Source organism: Pipra filicauda, unplaced genomic scaffold (assembly GCF_003945595.2).
Source record: "Pipra filicauda isolate LSUMZ 115617 unplaced genomic scaffold, ASM394559v2 scaffold93_size3172892_pilon, whole genome shotgun sequence".
NCBI classification, from domain to species: domain Eukaryota; kingdom Metazoa; phylum Chordata; class Aves; order Passeriformes; family Pipridae; genus Pipra; species Pipra filicauda.
The window spans coordinates 2316128-2339483 of record NW_024105131.1 but is presented as its reverse complement, the minus strand read 5'-3'; the positions used below and the strand labels follow the sequence as shown (position 1 = coordinate 2339483).

Genomic DNA, 23356 nt, shown 5'->3' with positions numbered 1-23356 from the left:
AGGAAGGAGTCATGGAAAAGGACAGAAATGTCAAAACTACCCTGATGTATATTATAAGCTGGGAAAGAAAAAAAACATTCAAGACTAGTTTTTAAAATGACAAGGGATTCCATAACTCAGCTACAAGGATGCTTCTTATATTTAAACCTGAAGACGACATCATAAAAATCTCAGAGTTTGTGCTTTTTAAAATTACTTCAATCACTTCACAAAAAAGAAACATATGTACAGGAATATGGCTCAAGGCACTACTTACCTACTACCCTGATCTTTGACAAAAGCAGAAATTAGAATCTAGAGCCAGCAGCTGAACCTTCCTCTTTTTCTTTGGTTCGAAAAATATATCTTTAATGGCAGAGGTAAAGTTATCTGAAAATTAAAGTTCTTTTCATATTAAAGTATTCTGAAAAGCAAGAATCAGTTTCCACTAAATATTTAAACAAATAGCAGTGAATATATCTAAAATGTCTCTAAGAAGAATGATGAACTACCGCAAAACACAGTAGTCATAATTATTGTTTCTTAAACAAATACATAAATATAGGTATCAGTGCATGCCTAAATCTGTGCGCATGTTAAAGAAACGCCTTAAGCAGACAGGAAATTTCAAAAACTTCAGGGTTAGTGCACTCAAGACAGACACAGAAAATAAGACAGACCATAAGAAAAGCCTAAGTCAGTGCATCATTTTTGTCAGCAGATGTAGCAAGAGGAATACTAAAGCTTTACAATAGTCCAATCAAGATAATATGAAACTTAAGTTACAAGACATGTTTGTTCAGTGAGCAAAGACGAATACACAAAAAACATCAGCCATGTTTTAACACCTCATGCTTGAGGTCGGGAGTTTTTGGTACTACTAACATTCCTGAATTAAGCCACTGACTCTCAAGAGCTGGAAGTATAAAGCTACCGAGTTATCCTTATACATTATCCATTTCATTCTTTCTCTCCCCTCTCCATAGAGCTGCCCACGACTCAGCTGAAAGCATTCGATCAACTGCTTCCCTTTTGACATGCAAATTCTGCAAGTTTATGTGGCTCCTGCACATTTTGTAAACAGTCCTAGCAAGAGGTGAACTTAAAAGCACTCCAAACTGTAATTTCAAAATACACTTCTGTAACAGAGGAGACATTTCATCAGTCCTGTCAAATCATGGTGCACATAGAATCTTTTACAACACAGTTTACCGAAAGCCAATGCCTTATATACCAGTCGGCTTGGGAAAGGTTAGTGCTACCAAAAAAAGTCAAAGTAAATTACAGGTATATTCCTCACAAAATTGGAAGCTTTGTCAAATACATCAGGTATTTTAAAAAGACTCAGGCTCAAAATGTCTCGTTGCATTCAAAAACAGTGAGATATTTACAAATATAATCCCGAAAATGTAAAAATATTGAAAGAATAAAACTGGAGGCAACATATTTTTGGCAACAGTTTTCTCTGACTTTTCAGAAGAGACCTTGGACTAAGAAACAGCCTCCACTAACAGTTACAAGGGCTCAGTAAATTTGCTGCCACAAGTGAATTAACCTTCAGAATCCAGAAGAGTTGCATCCATTCACCAGGCAGTGAATTTCACTCCCCAGAGTATTTGCTGTGTGACTACCACTCCTCCTCCTGCCCAGCTGTTACGTAAATAATCCATTCCTAACACAAAAACAACTAAATACTTTACTGAAAATGCCGCTGAGATTAAATTTTTGTCAGAGTAGTAAAAGTGTGTTTATTCCACAACAGCCTCATCTCAGACTCTGGTCCCAACTCTGTCATGAGGAGCACGGGGAAAAAGTGATGATAAAATCCTGCCAGTTACCAATACTTTAAAATGATTTTGAGAAAGCAAAGTATAGCAGGGAGCTTGATGCCATTCATTTGTTGGAACCATCCTGGCTTTGGTCAGACGCCAAAAAAACTTCTCAGGTGAGAGGCAGCACCTGTGAGCACCAGCTCATTCCTGATCTTCAGTAAAGAGGAGTAATCATGGTGAAAGCAGAAAGGGAAGCTGCTCTTTGCGACAGCAGTACAAAGGACTCAGTATCTGGTTCACAGAGATGATAATCCAAATAAAATAGAATAATATAATTCAAATACTCCACAGGCGTGTTATTTCTATTTTGATAACAACTTGCTATAACCATGCAGAACACATTTATCACACAGATATTTTTGATCACTGGATTTGGTGTGATGGTAGCTGTTACTTCACCCCAAAAAAACCGCCAGCTATTGTTCTTAATTTGCTTGCCTGCAAAAAGTTGCTCTCATTAATACCATCCCACTGTAAAAGAAACTAAATTGACAAATAAGCGCTGGACTGCGGAACACCTGTCTCCATCATAGACAACTGTAGAAAGCTGGCGCTACTTCTGTGGCTCTAACTGATATCCATATGAACACAAAGCTTGAAACATGAGGAATCATCTCAGATTTGGTTCACTTAAACACACACTCCAGTCACCGATATCTTCTTCATTTTGTTGGTTAAATGTAAATGTGTTGGTTTTAATTCACACATTGCAGTGTGGGACAGAGAGACCATGTCTCACTGTACATTCACCCACTAGGAAATTGCTTCAGCAAGGAAGTGCTACACTATATAGCATGGTTCAGTAAACAAAAATAAGCATTTTAAATAGTGCCTGCCTTCCTAGGAAAGACCGTTACTGAGAGGACACATTCTGGCAATACTTTACAACATCAAAATACTGTCTGTTAATAAGGACAAGTTTGTAGTCAGTCACACAACATTAAATTACTACCCCACAAAATGGTGGCATTAAAACTTCAGTCTCATCCCACTAGTAAAAAACAAAATTCCGATAAGTTATTTTTAACTGTCATCATTACATTCCTATCTTTGTATTTCAGAGAATAATTTCTGTTATTTTGAGAGAAGGCAAACTTCAGTGAAAAAACCAATATCCCTAATATCTATGCAATCCCAGTATGTAAAGAAGATGCTAAAACTATTAAAATATTCTCTGAAGTTTTCCCTTCAGAGTAGCAGAATCTTCTCAGTGCTGGTTTTCATTAATAACAAGAAATTAAATAAGGCACAAACAAGATTGAGTCAGTCATACCTGCCATTTTCAATTCCTGTGGTGATTTCCAAACACAAAAGACAACAAAATTTCTTGTGGAATATGTATTGGTATCAAAACTGTCTGTCCCTGCTTATCTGTTTTTTTTCTTCCTATGTTCCCTATAAACTATTTCAACAGTAAGCAAAGAACACTGCTTCTAAGTTGTGATGCAGAATCAGTGAAATGCAGAACTTGCACTGATAATGACTTTGAAAAAAACCCAAACATTAGATGATCAGCATCATTCAGAGCCATAAAAATCTTACCACTTCATACCAGAGAAAACACCAGAAGAGTTTGTGTTCCCCAGCCACCCAGCATAGTCAGTGCCAGCAGGAAGAGGAAAGCAAAAAACAAACAAACAAACAAAAAAATCAAGCAAACAAGCAAACAAAAAAAACACCAAAAACCCCCAAAACACTAGCAGGGTGATACAGCAATCAAGATTACTCGTATCCAACACAAATGTTATTATTTTACCCTGAATTTTACAGAGTGTCACAATCATCTTGCCTGAATGAAACACTGAGCAGGTGATCACCCTGACCCCATACACATAGGATGCTTTAGTCCATTTTTGCATAAGTCAGGATGGATGGTACTCTTGACATTTCAACATGCATAAATTCAAATGGCCTAGGTAAAACATTCAAACACAATAGAATTTTACAGCCACAATCATAAGACCCTTACAGATAATTGATGACTCTGCATCTTTTTTTCCAAGAGCATCAGCGTGACTAACTAAAGAGGGGTCAGATACAGGCGACAGGGAGAAAGTGCACATCAAGTCTTACCTACTTTAATCACCAGAGTGCAACATGATCTTGACAGCTCTTCAGGGAAAGCCTTGAGCTATGGCAGCTCAGGTAATTTTGAATAATACTAAAGAAACAATCCATAGTAGGGATATAGGTATGTATTGAGATTCAAGGGAAGTTATCTACATCTAAATTACTGAAGGATCTAACACTGAAGCTTCTGTGTTTCCAGTCATGTCACTCTCTAATGTTTCAGTGCACAAGAAGCTCTGATCAAAAACTTGTTTAGAGCTTATACCCTTCATAGTTCCCAGATAACCACAAAAGTAACTGTGCCTGTCAGTGGCAAACAGTGCTTCAAATTCTACATGTTGCTGTTCTTTGACACAAGTTAGTGTTTGCTGCCATCACTCTCTGTTATCAAATATAACTGCATTTCTCATGAACATTAGCAAAAGCTGCTTCCCCTCTGATAAAAAAAAATTATTTGTTTTCACCCAGTATCTCACATTTTCTTTCTATACGGGGAAAAAAACCTTGGTTATGATTCAGACACAGTAGATGATCGTCTCCCAACAATCAGTGAAGACCGTATCTTCATGAAGATTCTGCAAGATTTAGCAAACTCTTTTAATACTACAAGCCATAAAACACTGCTAACTTGGCCATGCAGATCGCAAGAGATGTAGATGCTTTTTGCCTATTCTCAGTTCCCTTCATGCTGAAAGGGCACTAGGGAGCAATTGTTGCCTCCTTTCCATCCCTGTGTTAGAGTCCTCCTGGTCCCAGCAGATTTTAAGAGAAAGAATGCAAAAACTGAGAGAGCATGCCTGTGTCCTTTGCATGCTGATGAAAACCACCTCTAGAGTGTCATCTTATCCCACCTGGCAAAGGGTTTCAACAACATTCAGTTTAGCAAACAGAGAAAGACCAGCTGTCCAAGACACAGTTCAGTCAAGACTGCAAGACTGAGGTGAAAAGAGGCAGAAGCTCTGACAAGGTAAGGACAGAATACATACAACTGGTAATTAGTATTTTGTTATTAATCTATCTTCTAGAATTAGTGTTTTCCAATTTGAGATTTAGTTGTAGTTTCAGATGCAGGAATGCAGCTAGTTAAGCCAGCTTCTTATGTCAGCAGCTGAGATACGATGACATTTCCTTTCATTTTTGTCCTTCCTCACCTTTATTTTGTCCATCACTTCTTCACCTTAAATGTAACCAACTACAGTGTGCTTTGCATATCATAACTGACCAAATGTCCCAATTGTTCACGCACTAGGTATCTATCTGGACTCCACACTAAGTTTCGGCAGTGCCTTCCAAGCATCTCTCTCCACATGTTCATCCCCAACACCCAGTCCTCACAAAAGGCTTTCTGCCATCCAGGTTATACTTTAACTTTTCACGAGGCATGTGACAGAAGTGAGAAAACAGATAAAGACAAAGAGAAGGCCTCTGCACAAGGTTTCCAATCCTAGGTCTCCAGTTCTCACTTTCTTGAGTTTCTGAGGACCCATGTAAGAAGAAAGAGATTCCTCTTGCCTTACCAGGCGAGAGCCTGAAACACCCTCAGCCTTCTGTGTTCAAAATCTAGAAGCTAATTTTTAACATACACCTGGAAAGAGTACGAAGCATAACCTCTCTAAACTGGCCTCCTTTGATCAGATGCAAATTGCTAACCCACAATAACATGACTAAATTCAGTAAGAGGCTCATATCTCTGCCTTATCTAAGAAACCGATTCTCTTCCAGCTTAAGATGAGCAGACAAGCTCACGCAGCAGTAACCTCAGGGATAGATGCTTGTTGTCAGCACATCTTCCATGAGAACATGCTGGTTTTGAATTTGAGGATTCACACAATACTTGCATATTTTTTATCCTTGAGTCCTGGGGTTTAAAACATTTCCTAATGTTTCCTTTAAAATGCTTCCTAAAGTTCACCTCATTTCCCTGACTTTCAAGAACTGTGAACACGGATGGAAGAGCAGAAAATAAAAATACAATCTTTCCCTCTTCCTCAATGTAACTGGGCTAATGTGTTAAACGTAGAGGCAAAACAACTGTGGAACACATAATACTTTAAAAAAAGAGAAAATAAACAAGGTCAAAGCATACTTAGATGCATTCTTAAAATTAACAAGCATGTACATTAAGGGATCTCAAGCAGTCCCATAGTGAGCATACAAGATATACAAATACTGTTTTCTGTACTCAAGTCAAACTTAATCAGCTCTAAAGTTGAAACAGGAGTTCCATAAAACACCTTCATTTAACTTGATTGGAAGGGATACTGAACAAAATTCCAGTAATATTTTTCTTCTTAAAGTATTTACTCAGATATCACTTGAACGACAAGTATTTTAGGTGGTTTATAACAAGATCTGATTTAATGTCTCAGGCAGAAAACTGGGAAGGAGGGAAGTGTGCCCAGAATTTTACAGACACTGTCTTATACTGGTACATCTTCACATGTCATTTTAGAAATGACAGGGCTTACTGCATCAGGTATATCTTACAGATCTTTTGCTCAACACAGAACACAATTCCCGTTCTCTAAAGGAAACAACTCTTTGTGATAATTGTGGTGGTGGAAGCCAGAAGCAGCATAATCACTGCAGAGTACTGTTCGATTATAGAGCAGGCAGCAGAACACCACTAACTGAGCTGCAGCATGCACAAAAAAGGAGCTTTCCACTTCATATTTTAAGTATGGTTTTAGCCTCTGAAAACTAGCACAATATGATTTTTTAGTTGATGTAAGTATCCTACATAATTTCCACAGTGAAGACATCTAAAAATACTTGTTGAAATACCACGGATTGCCACCTCTCAGAAGAGAATCTTCACCACAAAGCACTCTCATAAATGCTAAACCCGACATGCATACACGTGCTCTGATGCTTGGAACATTAACCCAGGTTACTCTCCTTCACTCAGGGTATCAATTGTTGCCAAGGTGAGCCAACAGCATTGACTACGTCTCTGCTACTTCATTTCAGCAAGACCGGCCAATTTCCATCAGCAAAATTCTGATTTTGTCAAGTTTTTGGATAACCTCTATTTCAGCACATGACTTGTAGGAACAACAACAACAGGCTGCACGCTAAGGACTTTTTGAGGTAGGTATTCAATATGGATGGGGGGGGCTTTGATGCAAAGAAGGGGCAAACAAGAATACTCATGCACTAAAATAACCCTACCTGGAACAAACCCAGTGTGTCTGCACAAGGTTATCACTGTTTGCAATATCCCAGCAGCTCCCCACATCAAAACAAAGCAGCTCCTTGGATAGTTTTTAAGTTGATCCCTCGCACCAGAACATTCTACTGCAGTAGCACTGCCATCCAGACGTACCAGATGAACTGAGCATCAGGGGTGAGGCAACAGCCTTGAAGTGCTCCCCAAAGCAGTGCTGCATTGGTTTGGACAAAGACCATCAGTACCCAGTGAAACTTTTATGCTGCAGTGCCTTGAGGATACAGCAAGATTTTCACATCCACATCCTCTCTAACAAATCCACCCACCTCTCAAGTCTCACATCTTAGTGCCCAGAACTTCTCTCTCTTCCACAGTTGAGGACATAAGGGTCCAATCAGCTTCCTACAAGGTGCACGCAGAGGACCCAGGATCCATATTAGACAGAGCTCTCAAGAAGCTGCTAAAGGGAAGCCTATGAGGACTGAGGGGAAAAGATGCTCTGCTACTAACCATTTCTGGTTCACCAGAGGGAAATCTTTCCCTTCCCAGTTTTCCCAGCACCTCCAGTGCCAACGTTTTCCAGTTCAAATCTGCTGCTACAAATAGACTTGAAATTAAGGCTGCACAGTACCCGTTTATTATGACAGAGAAGGGGGGTATGAACTATGGATATAATAAAACCAGCAGGGGAGGCTTCCCTAAAAGGGAAAGACAGCAGGAAGCATATGGATAAACTGGCATTAGTTAGCTACTCACTTATCTTCTGAGGTTTTGTTTGGTTTGTGGTTGTGGAGTATTTTTCTGGTTTGGATGGGTTGTTTTTTTCCTTTTCATTTTATAGTTGGCTTTACAAGTGATCACCACAGAGACACTTCAGTGCCAAATTAACTTAGCAGGTCTGTGTTGTTATACAGCAAAATCACAACTAGTCAGTCCTGTTGGTGTTCACGGGGTTGAATAAAGCCTAGCTCCTCTCACAGGAACAAAACACTGGTTTAAACAATCAGATCACAGAAACATAAAATCAAAGACAATACATGTGCATTTTAATATTTCTTATTCTTATATTCTATAAGAGTATTATTATCCAATATACAAATGCACTTAGGACGGATAAATGGATATTCTACATCCTATATGTAAGCAGGCTTGCATATGTGACATAAAAGGAATTTATATTAGTAAATATTTCACACCCAGTATTACTCCATATCGAAAACACAGAAAGTTATCGGCTACAATGTGAGTTTAAAGTAACACTGTTTACATTCACGGAAGTCTTCTGATAGCACGATGTACACAAAATGTTCTGCAGAGTAACTGAATGGAAATATTTTCTAGAAACAGAAGAGGGAGATGTTAGCACAACTGGCTTTGAACCAGAATTTAACTGTATCTGTAATTGCCTTTTACTCAATTGCCACCCTAAACTCCTACATTAGCTAAAGATGCACCTCCATTTCATCACTACACTGGCTGTTTTTCTGTCTAGTTTGAAAGCTTTATTTTATCTATTCTTCATACTCAAGAACTATTAAATTCAACACTGATTAACTATTTTGACTATTTAATATTTTTCCGAGTCTGAATCAGAAAAGTTCCAGTGACTGGAATCCTGCTAAATTACTAACTAAACTTGAGCACTGTACAATGCAACATACTTCAGAAGGTAATAATTTACTTTAGGCACAGTTATTTACACAACCGAAATACAATAAAGGAAAGCACCAGTGATAAGACTATTAACATATAAATCTATTCAGCTCCATAATGAGGATGAAAGAGATTAAATAGAAATAGGAATAAACAAGAACTGTTAACAAATCAGTATTCTAACTGGCATTAAACCCATCAGAGCAAAACCACCACCATTGTTTACTCTGAATAAGGACAAGTCCGCACGTTACAGCTCATGACACAACCGTAATGCAGAATATGAGAAAATCTTTCCAGTTTCTGACATAGCCAGACAAGACCCTTTCTGAAGTTCCCTCATCTGTAAAAGCATCTGATATATTTTGACAACTGTCATCCATCCTGTTTCTGTGATTCCTCAGCTACACAGATTCCTGACATAAAGAAATATGACCACAGATTTCAGTAATGATGTATTTACTAAGAGTAAAGACTAAAAATCTTGCTTTTCACAGCTGAAATGCCTGTTCCCGTTTCAGTGACTATTTTCATGATGTCATATATTTGCAATGAACCTCCCATTAGGAATAGGATTTACTAGTCAGAAGCAGGGCAGCAGTTCTGCAACAGACCTCCACCTCCAATGCAAGGGAACAAGATTTCTTCCACACAGCAAACAGAACCTCCTCCTTTTTAATACTTGGTGAATTGTTGTCCCTAGCAGGACAGCCAGCTACCCAACCTGGCGGCAACCAAACCCAAACGTCCTACTTCAGGACTCCATATGCTACCATAGAATTAAACTGTAAATCAAAGACGTAAGACGACGGACATACCTGAGTGTAAATGATGTACGAGCCTTTTTGCCTTTGACTTACAGGCAGAGCAAGTGACACAACACCTGCCGTGACAAAAGCCCTCTCTGAGGAAAGGGCAAAGTTACCTTTCTGGTAGAATAAATAGAGTGTTTATTTTGAAAAGCGACCAGAAATGATCTCGCTTCCGCCAGCACCGACCCGTACGACGGAGTTGGGGAACCTGAGGCCATCCCTGGGCCGCTGACAGGACTCGGGGCAGCTCCTGCGGGCGCTGCTGGGCACCGAGGCGCGATCGCTGTCAGTTCGCAGCGGGCGATCGCGGCCCCGCGGTGCCGGCGTCCCACGAGGAGCGACGAGACAGGTCCAGCAGCGGCCCGGGGCAGAGCCACACGCGGGGAAGTTTCCCGAAGTCACTCGGAGCACCCCCGCGCCCCCCGGCTCACGCCGCCCCCGGCTGCAGAAGCCCGGGCCGGGGCAGCGCAGGCGGCAGCACCGCGGAGAAAAGTTAGTTGCTGCGAGGGCGGGAGCGGCGGGGCCCGGCCCGGTGTGTCTCCCTCGCCCCGCCGCGGGTGCCGGCCCCCAGCCGCCACCGCCCCGCACGCCCCCCGCTCCAGGACCGCGGCGGCGGAGCAAGATGGAAGGCGCGGGGCCGCCCGCCCGTCCCACCGCGGGGCGAGAGCCGCCGTGCCCTGGGGATGGGCTGGGGAGGGGGCGCCCGGCGGCGCCGCAGCCCCCCGCCCGCCAGCCTGCCTGCCTTCCCGCGCCGGCGGGCGGCTGGCGCCCCCGGTGCTCCGCGCTCACCTCGCTCCGGCTCGGCTTGCAGGCAGATGGGGATGTTCTTCTTCCAACCCGGCATGGCTCCGCGCTCCCCGCTCAGCGCTGCTGCGGCGGCGGGGGGCGGCTCATGGCAGGGAGAGGCGGCGGCGACCCGCGCGCAGCGGGAAGTCGGCGGCTCCGGCGGGCAAGGGCGGAGGGGCGGCGGCCGCGCCGTGGGAGGGAGGGAGGACGGGGGAGGGGAGGCGGCGGAGCTCCGCCAGCCTGGGGGACGGGAGGCAGGGAGGAAGGGAAGGCGAGGGCTCTCCCCGGTTCAGCCGGGGACCGGAGGGGTGGGCGGGGGGATTGTGGGAGGCAGAGGGAGGCGCGGAGCAGTGCCCGGCCCTGGCGCCGCCGGCAGGTGGCTAGAGCTGGTGGCTGCACAATGGAGAGCCCGGGGCGGCCTCGCTCGGCCCCGCTCGAGCACGGCGCGACCAGGTGGGGCGGGGCGGGGCGGGGCAGGGGTCGCCACCGCCTTTCGGCCGCCAGGTGCTGACGGGGCGCGGAGCTCCCGCGCGGCGCAGGGTCGGGGGCTGCGGGCGCGGCCGCGCCACGAGTGTTCGCGGCCGTGAGGACGGCAGCGGGGTGTGGAACCGCACCCCGTGCAAGGGTTTGAGTTTTGGCCCCTGCGGGCGCCCAAGGTACGGGGACGGCGTGTGCTGCCCGTCCCGCCGGCCCCTCGTCTCGCCCCGCGGCTCCCGCCTCAGGGAGGCACCACTGGAATGGGCTCGTCCCTTTTCCTCCGCAGTTTCCGACTGGCCAGTTTGCCTGCACGTAGGTGTGCGAAAGCTGGGGAATAAGGAGTTAAAACAGAGGCAAACTCCCGTGGAACGGCACCGACAGCCCCCTGATCAAATAAACAAGAATTTGCACCATAAAGAGCCCAGGACCCGATTGTGACAGGTCGGATTTCTGTTACTATTACAGCCAATTCCTTGCGACCATTTGACCAAAAGACCTCAAATCTCCCCACTAAAATTATTTCTGACACAACCATGTCCTAATAAGAGAGTAATGCTGCGGCAATTAAGTATTCCTTTTAATTTTTACAAGGAAAAAACAACTGCCATAAAAATTCAAAGTGGCAGGTTTGAATGTTACTTGAAAATAATGATAGTAGTGCAGGTGACTTTTTTTTTAATCTTCCAAGGCACTTCTTGGCATGGACTGCAATAAGAGCTTCATCCTGCCTAAAAATTATGTTGTGATTATTTTTATATTGTCAGTGCTTTCCTCACATTTATAGAAATTTTGTCATTTTATGTGGTCAAACAACTACATGTGAACCCTTTATTCAGATGAAGATTTGAAGGGTTTCCTAGGTTTAATTTATACTGTAAATATGAGAGTTTCCTGACACAGCATTCTTCTGTCTTGACTTTGTGCCAGCCCTTCAAGCAGAATGTGTGTCTTGCTACTTATGAAAACCCCTTGTTTAAAATCCCGTTGATGAAAGCTGCAGCTCCTCGCTTTTACTGCATCGCACTTGGGCCACAATCCCATCATCAGTAATGCTGCAGGATCAGTGATTCAAACAGAGAGTAGGTATATCCTGGATTTCTGTTGAATTAAGAGTATGAGATGAAGAGTTGCTTTTGTTGGCAACTCTCTTGCAGCCTACGAGGGGACAGGTGATACCTGATCTAGAACAAAACCCAGCAACATGGTGTTAACAAACCAAAATCATTTTACCAAGTTAGAAGTGTCAGACCGGGTTTATGTCAGCTTTGAGTCATGTGACCACTGATATTTTTGTTTCATTATTGGTGGCACTAAATTTGGATTTCCTGCATATTTGAACGACAATCTTGTGTTCTTTATTGAAGAAGAGATATGTTTATGCTAATATTCGCCTTACTGTCATAGTCCTTTTACTTAAATAATGTTGGGGGTTTTTTTACTGGTATTTCTAAAGAAAAATGTGAGTATGCATAGGAATTTGTAAGCACTATAAAATAAAGATTTCCAGACAGATTCTTTGCTCACAGGGCAAAGCTTCCAGAAGATGCCTTTGGGGTGTTCAAGCAGGGTCAGAGAAAATGGAGAGAGACAAGACTCTGCAGTTGCTAAGCCCAACAGGCACCGTCAAAAGGAGCAGGTGCTGAAAACTGTCCCAAGAGTTCCAGGAGAATACACAGCCAAGAATAGGTTTCAAGGCAATGAAGTGGTTTAGAAGTCATATAGCTACTTTAAAAAGAAAATTACTTTGGCATTTACCTCTGCTATTTCTTCTATGAAAGCTGGGCTTTCAAGTACTGTGGGATGAAATAAAACTTCAGATGATTCAGATGATTTAGGACATTCATCCATGTCCTAAATCTTACATATTTTACAATCTTACAAATCTTACAATCTCTGATGTCCAGCTTTTACTTCTGGCATTTCCATTATGAATGAAAAACAAACATTAAGCCTTGAAATTGTAGTTCCGATCCTCCAGCCAATTTTTTGCCAGCACTGGAATTCTGCATAATTGCAGGTCAGAGGAATTAAGAAGTAGATTGCCCTACTCTTCAGTCCACAATAAGCCATTTTCTAGCTATTTTTTATAGTGTCATCACGTTGAATGTGAGTAACAATTCCTTAGGACTGAATGTGGGATTTTTCAGAATTCTACAGGAGTCATAAAATTCCAGCTGCTGGTTTGGATTTGCTCCAGAAATGAGGGATAAGTCTTTTTTTTTCCTAAATATCACTGATTTCTCAGAAATAAATATACTATATATTAAATAGCTGACAATATTTGCATAATTGAATGGAATATGCATACTTCCCTCTGTCTTATGCAGGACTTTACAAATAAATCATTCTAGGCAATGGCACTCTATGATTCCCCATCTCTTTGCTACAGGAGAAGCTTTCATGGGTGCCTGGCTCAAGATAATTTAATTGCATTCTCTTACTCACATGAGCTGTTTTACACTGAACAACTGCTTCTTCATATCCCAATGCTAGTAATGGAAGAAAGCAGTCACCTGATTTAGATGTGCATTTTATGGCGAATATAGCACACTGGCAGCATATAAACTTCCTGCCAGCTCTTTTCTATCTACAGCTTTTTCCCTCAGAGAATTTTAAATTAATGGAATCTTGATTTTCAAGGAACTACCCTTTCTTCTTATTTGATGCTGTAGTATGGAGGTCATCTGAAGTGTGTAAGTAAGACCCTAGAATTAATCAAAAGCAAAAGAAGTATAATATTGCCAAGGAAAAGTTTTATTTCATGAGTATTCTAAAGAAGAGATTCATTTTTTTAATTTCCTGTTGTTATGCATTCCCTGAAGGCTAGGTAGGAGAAATATGAAGATGGTCAGACTGAGGGTTCAGTTTCTGGAGGATTGCAGTATTTCTCAGTAACTGCAGATTTGCACCACCAGTTACCTTCAAGTTATGAGACATGCCTAAGTGACTGACATGTTTCCATACACATTTTTGATTAATTAGATCTTTAAAAGGTGGCAAGGAAAATCTCTCCTGCAAATAAAAATCAAAAATTACCTAAAATAACTTTGATAATATTAAGATATTGCAACTTCTACACATTTCTGGATCCGAAAGGCCCCACATCTTCCATTCTGAATAGATGGAAAATGCTTGAGCCTACCACATTGCTCTTGGTGGCTCTGCCATCTGGGTAGAAGGGTAGATTCTGATTATTTTAGATGGACCGGTCGCCAATGTGAGCCTGGGACTGTGGTATCGTATTCTTACTAAGAGTTACATAAATCGGTACAACTCACATTAAAATGTGATTTCATTAAAAAACTGATCCCAGTCTTGCCAGAACTGAGCACTGGGCAGACCAGAGATGCACTTTATACAGCAGTATCTTCCCTGCCCACTGTTCTTTTATTTTCTCTTTATTTTCCTTTAATTGAAAAAGAACCTTATCTTGAAAGTTGATTGTCACATCCCTGAACATCAGATCAAAAGGTCCATAGATGAAACACATGGAGTACACCAACAATGGATTTTTTTTTTTAGATACATTTAGATTCATTAACAAAAGTGAAGGAAAAAATAGTTGGACATCCTGCCACAGAGTGGTAGCCAGTTATTGTCAGCCTCACTGGGGAATATTCACCTTAGGACAGTGCAAAAGGCGTGGTCCCTTTGGCTTGCTCTGTTTATGGCTCCATGAATCTTTCATGTTGGCACAGTGGGGGATTTCAGCAGAGGAGGAGGATGTCTGAGCCTGCCTGTGGAAATGGGCCCTTCAGGAAGTTAATAGTCAGGTTACCTGGTCTGTCAGTCCCAAGCAGATTTAGGAATCAGACAAAACATGAGCACAATTAGTTTAGGCAAGTTGACAGCAATTCCATATATGCTCAGGATCAGAAAATTAGGTACTTAAATGGGAGTTTTACGGACTGTGTATGTTTACGAACCTGCAATCTATCTGTTGCCCTGTTATGTGTCTGTGTGCCCTTGGATTTAGCCGTCTGATGTTTTGAGGAGGCAGGAAGATTTTCTCTATTTCCCTTAAAAGACAACATTTTTAATGTTTTATCTCAGATCCTTGAACTACAGCAAACAAGCAAACAAGCAGAAGATGGTATGTAGATTCTTGCTCATGACAGCATCCTTGTGCCCGAACAGAGAGCGGACTTCCTAGGACTACCTACTTGCCTCTTCTGTTTCTGTAACCTACTCCAAGAAAAAGAGACAACATCTGCTGAAGTTTTAAGCTCTGAACTGATATAGGTACCCAAGGTCAAAATTTGGGGATTTTGTGTGCTGCTAAAATAAAGTGCTCTAATTAGTGCTTATAACTGTTTTGTTTGCACAAAAATGAGTTGTGTAAATCAGCTGCAAACCGCTACACAATTACCAATGTAATGAAAAAAAGCAAATTATGCAAATATTAAATAGCCTGACTTACTACTACCTTTTTGTGCTGATACTGAAGTATAAATAAAATAAAGCATTAACTAGAAAAAGACTTTAAAAAAATGGAAGTAGTTAAAATTTTCATCTTTGCAAAAAATACTTCAATAAGTAAGCAGGAAGAACAGATATAAGAAAAACTTTCAAAAATATCTGAAAGAACCTAATGATTTTTGATGTATCTGAAGCCCTAACCAATATATCCACAATGCCAATGTGGCGAAATTACTGAGAATACTAAAACTCCATGCATGACTCTCATATGTGCAGGCATTCCCATCTCTGATGGTGTTCTACTACCCTCACAGGAAAAAGATTATTCTAATGCTTCACCTAAACTGCCTGCATTTCAATATGTGCCCATTGTCTCTTGGTCTTTGACTAAATACCACTGAGAAGTTTGGCTCCATCTTGTGTACTTGCTCCAGTCAAGTATTTATACACATGGATGAGATCCCTCAGATAACTTTCTCCTCTCCAAGCTGACCAGCTCCAGCGCTCTTACCTTCACTCTCCATATGTCAGGTGCTCCAAGGCCATAATCATCTTCAGGCCTTCACTGGATCAGCTCCAGTATGTCCGTGTCTGTCTTGCACTGGGGAGCTCAGGACTGGATGCAGCACTCCAGGTATCTCTCACCAGACTGAGCAGGGAGGAAGGATCGCCTCCCTGACCAGCTGGCAGGGCTCTGCCTAATGCAGCCCAGGAGGGGCCACAAGGGCACATTGCTGCCTCCTCATCAACTTGGTGTCCACCAGGATCTCCAGGCACTTTGTTACCAAGCTGCTTTCCAGCCGGCCAGGCCCCAGAATATAACACTACGTGGGGTTACTCCTCCCCATGTGCAGGACATCGCATTTCCCCTTTCTGAACTTCATGAGACTTCTGTTTTTCCATTTCTCCAGCCTATCGAGATGTGAATGGAGCACAGCTATGTGGTGTGTCCATCACTCCTCCCAGTTTTGTGTCACCAGCAAACATGCTGAAGGTGCACTCTGTCCCATCATTCAGGTCATTCAAGATGTTAAACAGTATTGGTCCCAGTATCACCACTAGGGCCTGGCCTCCAGCTGGACTTGGTGCAACTGACCACAGCCCTCTGTACAGTCCCTCTCAGGTGCACTGACCTTCATGATACCCATCACTTAATTTCCGTGGTCAGCATAGGAAAGGCTTTCATTTTAATGGATGGTTCTCAACATGGTTGAACAGAGTTTTACAGAAAGGACATAAAGCCGGCAGCAGAAAAGGAATGCAGCTTTGGGAACAACCCAGGGAGTTAAAAGCTCAGGATCAACCTGCAAAAAAGAATGGGCTGTGAGGCATCCTGGGATGAGGATGGCTTAGGGAAAAGACTAAAGAAGACCTGGAGGAAACAAATCCAGACCATAGTAACTGCCATTCATGGTTTTTATTGCTGCAGGCACTGTGTTCCTTGTTCAGCACCCTGTCAGGGTTCGCCCAGATGTCTCTGAAGTCATAGTGCTAGAGAACAGCCCATGCAAAACAATCTCTATTTGCCCCCTGAAATTCTTCATGTGCCTTTCCTACATATTTCATTTTAATGCTTGTCTGTGTTGAATTCTGATGAATGTATTTACTTACTTTTACTGGCAAGCGACCTGCAGCCATGAATACTATTAATGACACTTAGCGCGCTTTGGGAAGCCCATTATCTGAAAGCCAGCTGCTATTTCAGGCACATTAGTTATACCCATTATCCACACACAAGCCCCATGATTGATTGTCTCATACATCCTCACTAGCCCAGAAATAATGGCAGGCCAGTACTGACCCAGTCATGAACTTACAGCTATGAGGGGTAACCACCTCTATGGTGGAACTGTTTCCGCTGCAGGGCAGAAGTGTCTCATTTCTTGAGGCTTAGGGCAAGCTCATGAAAACGATCTGCCTTGAGGGATGGAAGATCTGGAGCCACTGCTTGTGACCTTAAGTCTCCACACTGATATGATCCTACCCCTCCTGAATCCGGCTTAGACCTGAAGAGCTAATCTGTGCAGGATCCAGCATCTCACAGAACATCTACCTGTTGCATGAATTCCTGGCAAGCATAGAGGGAAGCCAGAATGAACAGCAGCAGGATGGAGGGAAGGAAAACAACCAGTGTGCAGTCTTAGAAGTGCCTCAAGTAACAACTGAGTTAAAGCCATTGGCATTTTACATTTTACAGGGACACAATAATCTTAGAAATATTTCCTAAAATGGATGCAAGTTTTGAGTCACTACATGCCTCACCATCCTTAACACTAAATCTTTGTAACTGTAGGGTGAGGGAGAAATAGTCCTTAAAAGCTATGAGCAGGCTCTGCACTGTGGGTGTGAAAGACTTGATGTTGTGCCAGAAACAGATGACTTGCAATGTGAAAGCACATGGCAAGTGTAGATGTCCTCCAAGTGCCTTTCGAGACTGGGACCTCAGCTACCTAGATGCATTTGCAATTTTCAAGTTTTACCCTAAATCTTAAAGAAAAGGGTTTTATTTTCTACCTACTTTAACAAACAGCCATAAAGCTGATGCTCAGCTAGTGTGCCTACCAGAAAAATATTGGTCACACTTTTTCATTTTTTGAAGAGTAGATTAAATTTACTCTTTTAAGGAAATTCAGTATCATTAATGCAAATATATGTGAATTACTCTATTATCCGTATCTCCTACAATATACAGAACATTGAGCTGATCAGAGCTCAGTGTTTCTGAATGTTTAAGACGTACAAAATCTGTTAAGATTAGAGAGGCATCATGAGTTTTCTACAAAGAAGACATATTGTTTAGTATCAATTACTACTACTATCTAATGCTAACAGCCCTGATCCAGAAGTGGATGTACCTATGACAAACCATAACTTTAATGATATGGTTAGCTAATGGAGTGAAAGGAGCTTTCCTGGATCAAGCAATCCAGCAGGTTCTGTGAAAACCAGTACTCACAGTGACATTTAAAGATTTATACTCTCACTTTAAAAGAAATAGGGGAAAATGTGGTACAGAATAAACTGATATGAAATATCCATATGTCTATTATGTATGTTTCTCTGTTGGACCACAGTAAGGTGTAGTTTCTTGATGATAAGAACAATCCAGTTATAAATCTTTTTCTTTTCAATTAGACACTAGTACATACATTGCCTTAACTATCCTGCATGAAGCAGTACCACTTCAGAGCCAAAACTAGCAGCATGTTTCAACTTTATTGTAAAGTCTCAGTATCACTAGGTAGTACTGCTGGTTTTTTCAGACTTAGAAAGTAAAAACAAGGTCACAAAAATATAGTTTTCCTTTTTAAAATTAATTCACTGAACCTTTTTATATATGTCCATTGCCCTGTTCCCATATAAGTATATGCAAGTTGAATAAAGATTTATGAGAATCAGTTGGTAATCAGAATTTGAGCAGAAGAGTATATTTTTTAATAAAACCCCCATTAAGATCCTGTGTATTGTTTAGATAGGCAAATGACTTGCATGCATTATTTTCCTTAAATGTGTTTGATTGATTTACTTACTGATCAGACCACTCTAAAAAGGAATGTTGGATTTCTGCATCAGAATTAAGCCTCTTCTTATTTTGACCAAAGTAAGTAATCATCCAAATGCACTTGGGAAGTACCTATTTTTGAATCCACTGCATTTTACTTCCAGCACTCTTCAAATATAGTAGAAATAATAATAGTATGTGGGTTTGCACTCATGCAAACATAATAAAGTTAACTGGGCAGGAAAAAATTGGACCATTGATTACCCCTGTTTTGATATGATTATTTTTAGCTTACTTCTTGATTTTTAAATATGTACTGGGAATACTAATTCTGCTGCTTGCCTTCTAGTTGTCACCCCTCCCTTCCAAATAGCCTACAATATGTTGTACATACTGTATATTTGCTTTTACCTTGAACATTTAGGTGCCTCTTCATAACTAATATGATCAATCACAATAGCAAACACCTTTTTAGCAATCAATGTAGTAATTTTAATTTGCCTAGGAAATGCAAAGCATCTCACAAACCATTGGTATAACTGTTTATAGGTAATAAAAGTTAAAAATAGTGAATTTTAAATTTAAAGAGAATAAATTGAAACTGTCACTTTTTTTTTAAATGAAGGATAGGAAAACAAATGTAGAACTAAAAGCAGATGTTGCCATGACACAGTCTAAATATTTAGGGGGAAAATACCACGAACACTAAAATAGCACTATGTTTTTGAGAATCTTGAGCTGTTGGGAAACTAACTTGATAATTTCTTAGTGGATACCAGGTCCTGGAAGGAGCTAAGTGGTCTCATTCCCTCTGAGAAAGAGCAGGATGAGGATTCCCAGCCTGCTGCTGAACAGGGCCTTTGATGCTGGAAACCTTATTAAGAGTTGATCCAGAAAATGAAGAAATGTGGGATAATGATAATCGAGTAACATATGTGTGTCAGAGAAAATGGCACCTCTATGGCAGACAATGCAAACATATTGCTTTTAACCTTCTCTTGTATAATAAGCAAATTGACAGAAAATATTTTAATAAAACACTCTATCTAGTAATTTTCACTCTGATACAACTTGGTTAGTGTGATATTATGCTATTTGGGAAAGAGCTTTTTATTCTTCAGCTTGTTATTGCTTTGTCTCCTACAAGTTTCCTGTACAAAAGTACCAGAAACTTTCTCAAAGCCTTTTGTAACAACAAAGACTGACTCAAACAAAGAATATCCTTTGATGCCCCTTTGTGACCCACAGAACAGATTACAGACACCAAGATGGTGTGGTGGCAAGGTCTCAACAGCAAAGTAAAGCAGTTGAAACAACTCACAAACAAGGGTGTCTGCTGTCTTATAATGCAATAAAGCATCTCATTAAATAAAGTCTAATAGAACCAGCTCTGAAATTGCAGCTAACCTTTTGTATAGATCAATAAATTAGCTATTATAAGCAATTCAAAGGCAATGTTTCAATCTACTCCAGTGGATATTTACACTGAATGTTTTCTGGGGGAAAATACCCCAGTTTAGCTTTACCAAAACAATAGCCTCTGAGGCCTCCGAAAGAAATCCAGTGTTACATTTCACCGTACAAAGGTTCTGAAGGAAGGAAGGATCTAAGGGAGCATTTCTTCCAGCCTTTCACCCGCTGTTGGCTTCCTTCTTACCCCCTGTCCAAAGGGCCATGCATCAAGCAGGCAGGGGTCCAGGCTAGGGCATGGCACTGCCACTCCTGACTCTTCTCCCAGAGCTGCTGTAGCCCATAGCTGATGGGATCATTTCTTTCATACTGAACTATTAGCTAAAGCTGGCCTGACAAGATGTGAAATATCTTCCAAGACATCTCACAATGCACATAGGTAGTGCATGCCACTTACTTGCATGGTAGTCTTTTAATTCAAATTGTGTGGAGTGCTTGCTACATCAGAAATATGGGTAACTTAGGCCTGCACTTGTGCTCATGTAAGCACTTATGTAAGCAATACCACTGCCATGCTTTTTGCTTTAAAATATGAAATTCACAGAGGCAGCGAGAAGGAGCCACCATGCAGAGGATCCTGCTCTTCTTACATGTCACCTTCTTGTTCCCCCAGTCCAGGAAGACTCTCAGATGCTTCTTCAGGGTCTGAAAAGGGAAGATCTAGAGCTCCCTCACACTCCTTAGAGGAAAAGAAAAAAAAGAATGAATTATTAACAGAGTGAGACAACAATAATGCTGCTACTGCAGAAGGTTAAGCACTTTCACACAGTTGCTGGCTGTGTCTAGCCCCCACTGAACTGGGCAAGTGCTGAGTGTACCAAACCTAGCCAGGGCTGTGAGGTAAGTGACTGTTCCTTGGAGTAGCAGCTAGCACCAGGACCATATGACTGTGATTTGTAGCACAGATTGGTTTCACAGAGGATCAATACCTACAGAAAAGTATGCACTGCACACAAGGGAATTACTGTGTTCCCAGTGCTTCTCCCCAGTGGACCTCTGCCAGTGATATTTGGACATCAGTTTTCAAGTACACACATCACAGTCCAACTCCTGCACAGCAGGTACTGTACAAAGACATTTATGGAGAATTTGTGGTCAGTGAGTAAATAATCACTGTCTACATTTAAATATAGAATGTTCCAAAGGATATTGCTGCTTGTGTTTAAAAACAGAGCACACAAGCTTACTATAAATTTTCAGAGGCTTTGCCAAGCTGAAGTTCTCAGGTTTGCTTTAACCCAACTGAAACAATGAATCTTTAAGGTGCTGCTGTAAAAGCATAAATGACAATCACTGATTCACACAGGAACTGTAACTGCACGTAAGGAAAAAAGTAAAGGAAAAAAGTAAACAAGTGTACCATCATAAAGGAAGTTCAGTATGGTAAGAGTTCAGAGTACCTCCTACTCCATCTTTTTCTTTTCTACAAGCATCATATTTTCTTTGTGGTAGTTTATACTAGTTGTGGATTTTGGTTTTGAATAAAAGGCAGCTGGCAAAAAGTATATGCCTATTTAGTATATGTGTAATTCCGATTGCTCTCATACAACGTGCATACTATTGGACTTGTTTCAAGATGTGATGGATGACACTTGTTTTACTTCACTCACGTGAGTGGCATCACCTTTTAATGTAGTATGTCTGGGTGGCAAGGAAGGCTTCTGCTCACTATATCCTGCCAGCAGTGCACTGATTTCACTTCATTCGCAGGGAAATGAGTTTCTCTTTTCCTAAAGGCAACAAAGTACTCACAGGAGAGGAGGCTTCGAGCGTGCCTCAGTATGGACCATGTGGAGAAGCCAGCAAGGACTAAGCCTGCAGTCCCACCAAAACTTTGTGGGCTCAGGAAGCAGGTCCCTAGGGGATCCAGGCCTTGGAGGTTACTAAAGCAAGGACCTCTTCTAGGGTTCAGAATACATTTTATGGTATTTCTTACAGCCCAGGAGGTCTTTGTTGGACCAAGAGAAGGCCTGAAGGAAAAATTTCCCATTGTAAAAAGGCATTAGACAGGCAAGACAGGAAAACTGTTTACAACCCCCTGAACTGACTTTAGGTCTTAGCCAACAGTTTGCTATTTGAAAAAAAGTTTACAGCTGCAGGTTCTGCTCAAACAAAATGCTACATTTAAAAGCTGACAGTCATTTTGGTGCATTTGGATGTTCACTTTCAAGAGGAGATGAAGACAGATTCACCTTGAAGTTCTGACCACTTTGGAGATTTATTAAACAGCAAAGAAAACACAGGTGCCCAGAAACACTGTAAAAAGTGGTTTAACTATTGAAAAACATAAGAAAATAAAATAAATTAGAAAATAATATGCAAAACATCTTGAAAAACTGTTGTTGCTGGAATTTTAGTTCTGAAGGTTTGATTTGCATACTCTAGCACAGTTTCTTTCCTATGCCAAACTTGCAAAGTCTGGTCTCTGAGAAAGAAAAACAAGAACATTGTATTAAAGTTCTAACGAATTATGAATTATAAGCCCAAAGTGGTTACAATTTGTTTGTGGATAGGTATATAATGTCATTGAACAGCTGGAAGGCAATAAGAATGATAATTTTTCTAAGTCAGTGCATTAATATACAGGATGTTTCTCCGTAGACTGCTGAAATACCATGAGTACATAATCACACTGGGGAAAATAAATTTTTTCACATGCTCTACATGAATTGTTGACATGATTTTCTCCCTGCCAAAAAATGTTAGGAAGACAGAGCAAATAAAGATCTTTCACTGGGAAATTATTTTGCATTTTGCAAAATGATAGAAAATGTATTCCTTCTGCATTGCTTGAACAACAGGAAACATCCACTAGAAAATCTTGAAAATGAATATTGACAATGCATTTCACATATGTCAAAACAAGCCCATTCTACATATTAGGCCTCTTGTACAAACACAATTTAAATATATGAAAGATAGATAAATTAATATATTCTCTGTAACTGTGCACACATTAATTTTGCCTAAGAAAAGGAGAATTATTCCTTTTAGATATAAGTTCTTTAAAACATATGAAGCTTCTCCTTAATGAACAATAGGCTGATGCAGGAATATAGAGTTTAGAAGTTTCAGAGCCTGCTATGTTACTGTGTGAGCTTGTCCTGAAAAGCTTGAATATATAATCTAATCAAAATCGAGGTGATTCTATACGGAAAACAAATTCAATGTCTTTTATCAGAAAAGG

General features: G+C 41.2%; 1 protein-coding gene and 2 long non-coding RNA genes across 5 annotated transcripts in view; 1 reads left to right on the top strand and 2 right to left on the bottom strand.

Moving 5' to 3' along the window:
- Positions 1–10661, bottom strand: part of GRIP1 (glutamate receptor interacting protein 1) — a 321129-nt gene extending 310468 nt beyond the window's left edge. The window contains exon 1 of the mRNA XM_027741465.2: positions 10305–10661. Coding sequence (XP_027597266.1) covers positions 10305–10359 — 55 coding nt within the window. The 5' untranslated portion in view covers positions 10360–10661. The remainder of the gene's footprint in view (positions 1–10304) is intronic.
- A 24-nt stretch (positions 10662–10685) lies between these two features.
- On the top strand, positions 10686–15203 carry LOC120325332. Of its 3 annotated transcripts, XR_005567269.1 has the most exons (4): positions 10701–10754; positions 11065–11219; positions 11706–11857; positions 14832–15203. It is a non-coding gene; the product is annotated as an uncharacterized LOC120325332 (long non-coding RNA). The 3 variants fall into 3 exon arrangements; XR_005567267.1 differs by having other exon boundaries at positions 10686–11219; XR_005567268.1 differs by lacking the exon at positions 11706–11857 and having other exon boundaries at positions 10686–11219.
- A 5346-nt stretch (positions 15204–20549) lies between these two features.
- Positions 20550–23356, bottom strand: part of LOC120325330 — a 33275-nt gene continuing 30468 nt past the window's right edge. Inside the window, exon 2 of the long non-coding RNA XR_005567265.1 lies at positions 20550–20848. This is a non-coding gene — a long non-coding RNA (uncharacterized LOC120325330). The remainder of the gene's footprint in view (positions 20849–23356) is intronic.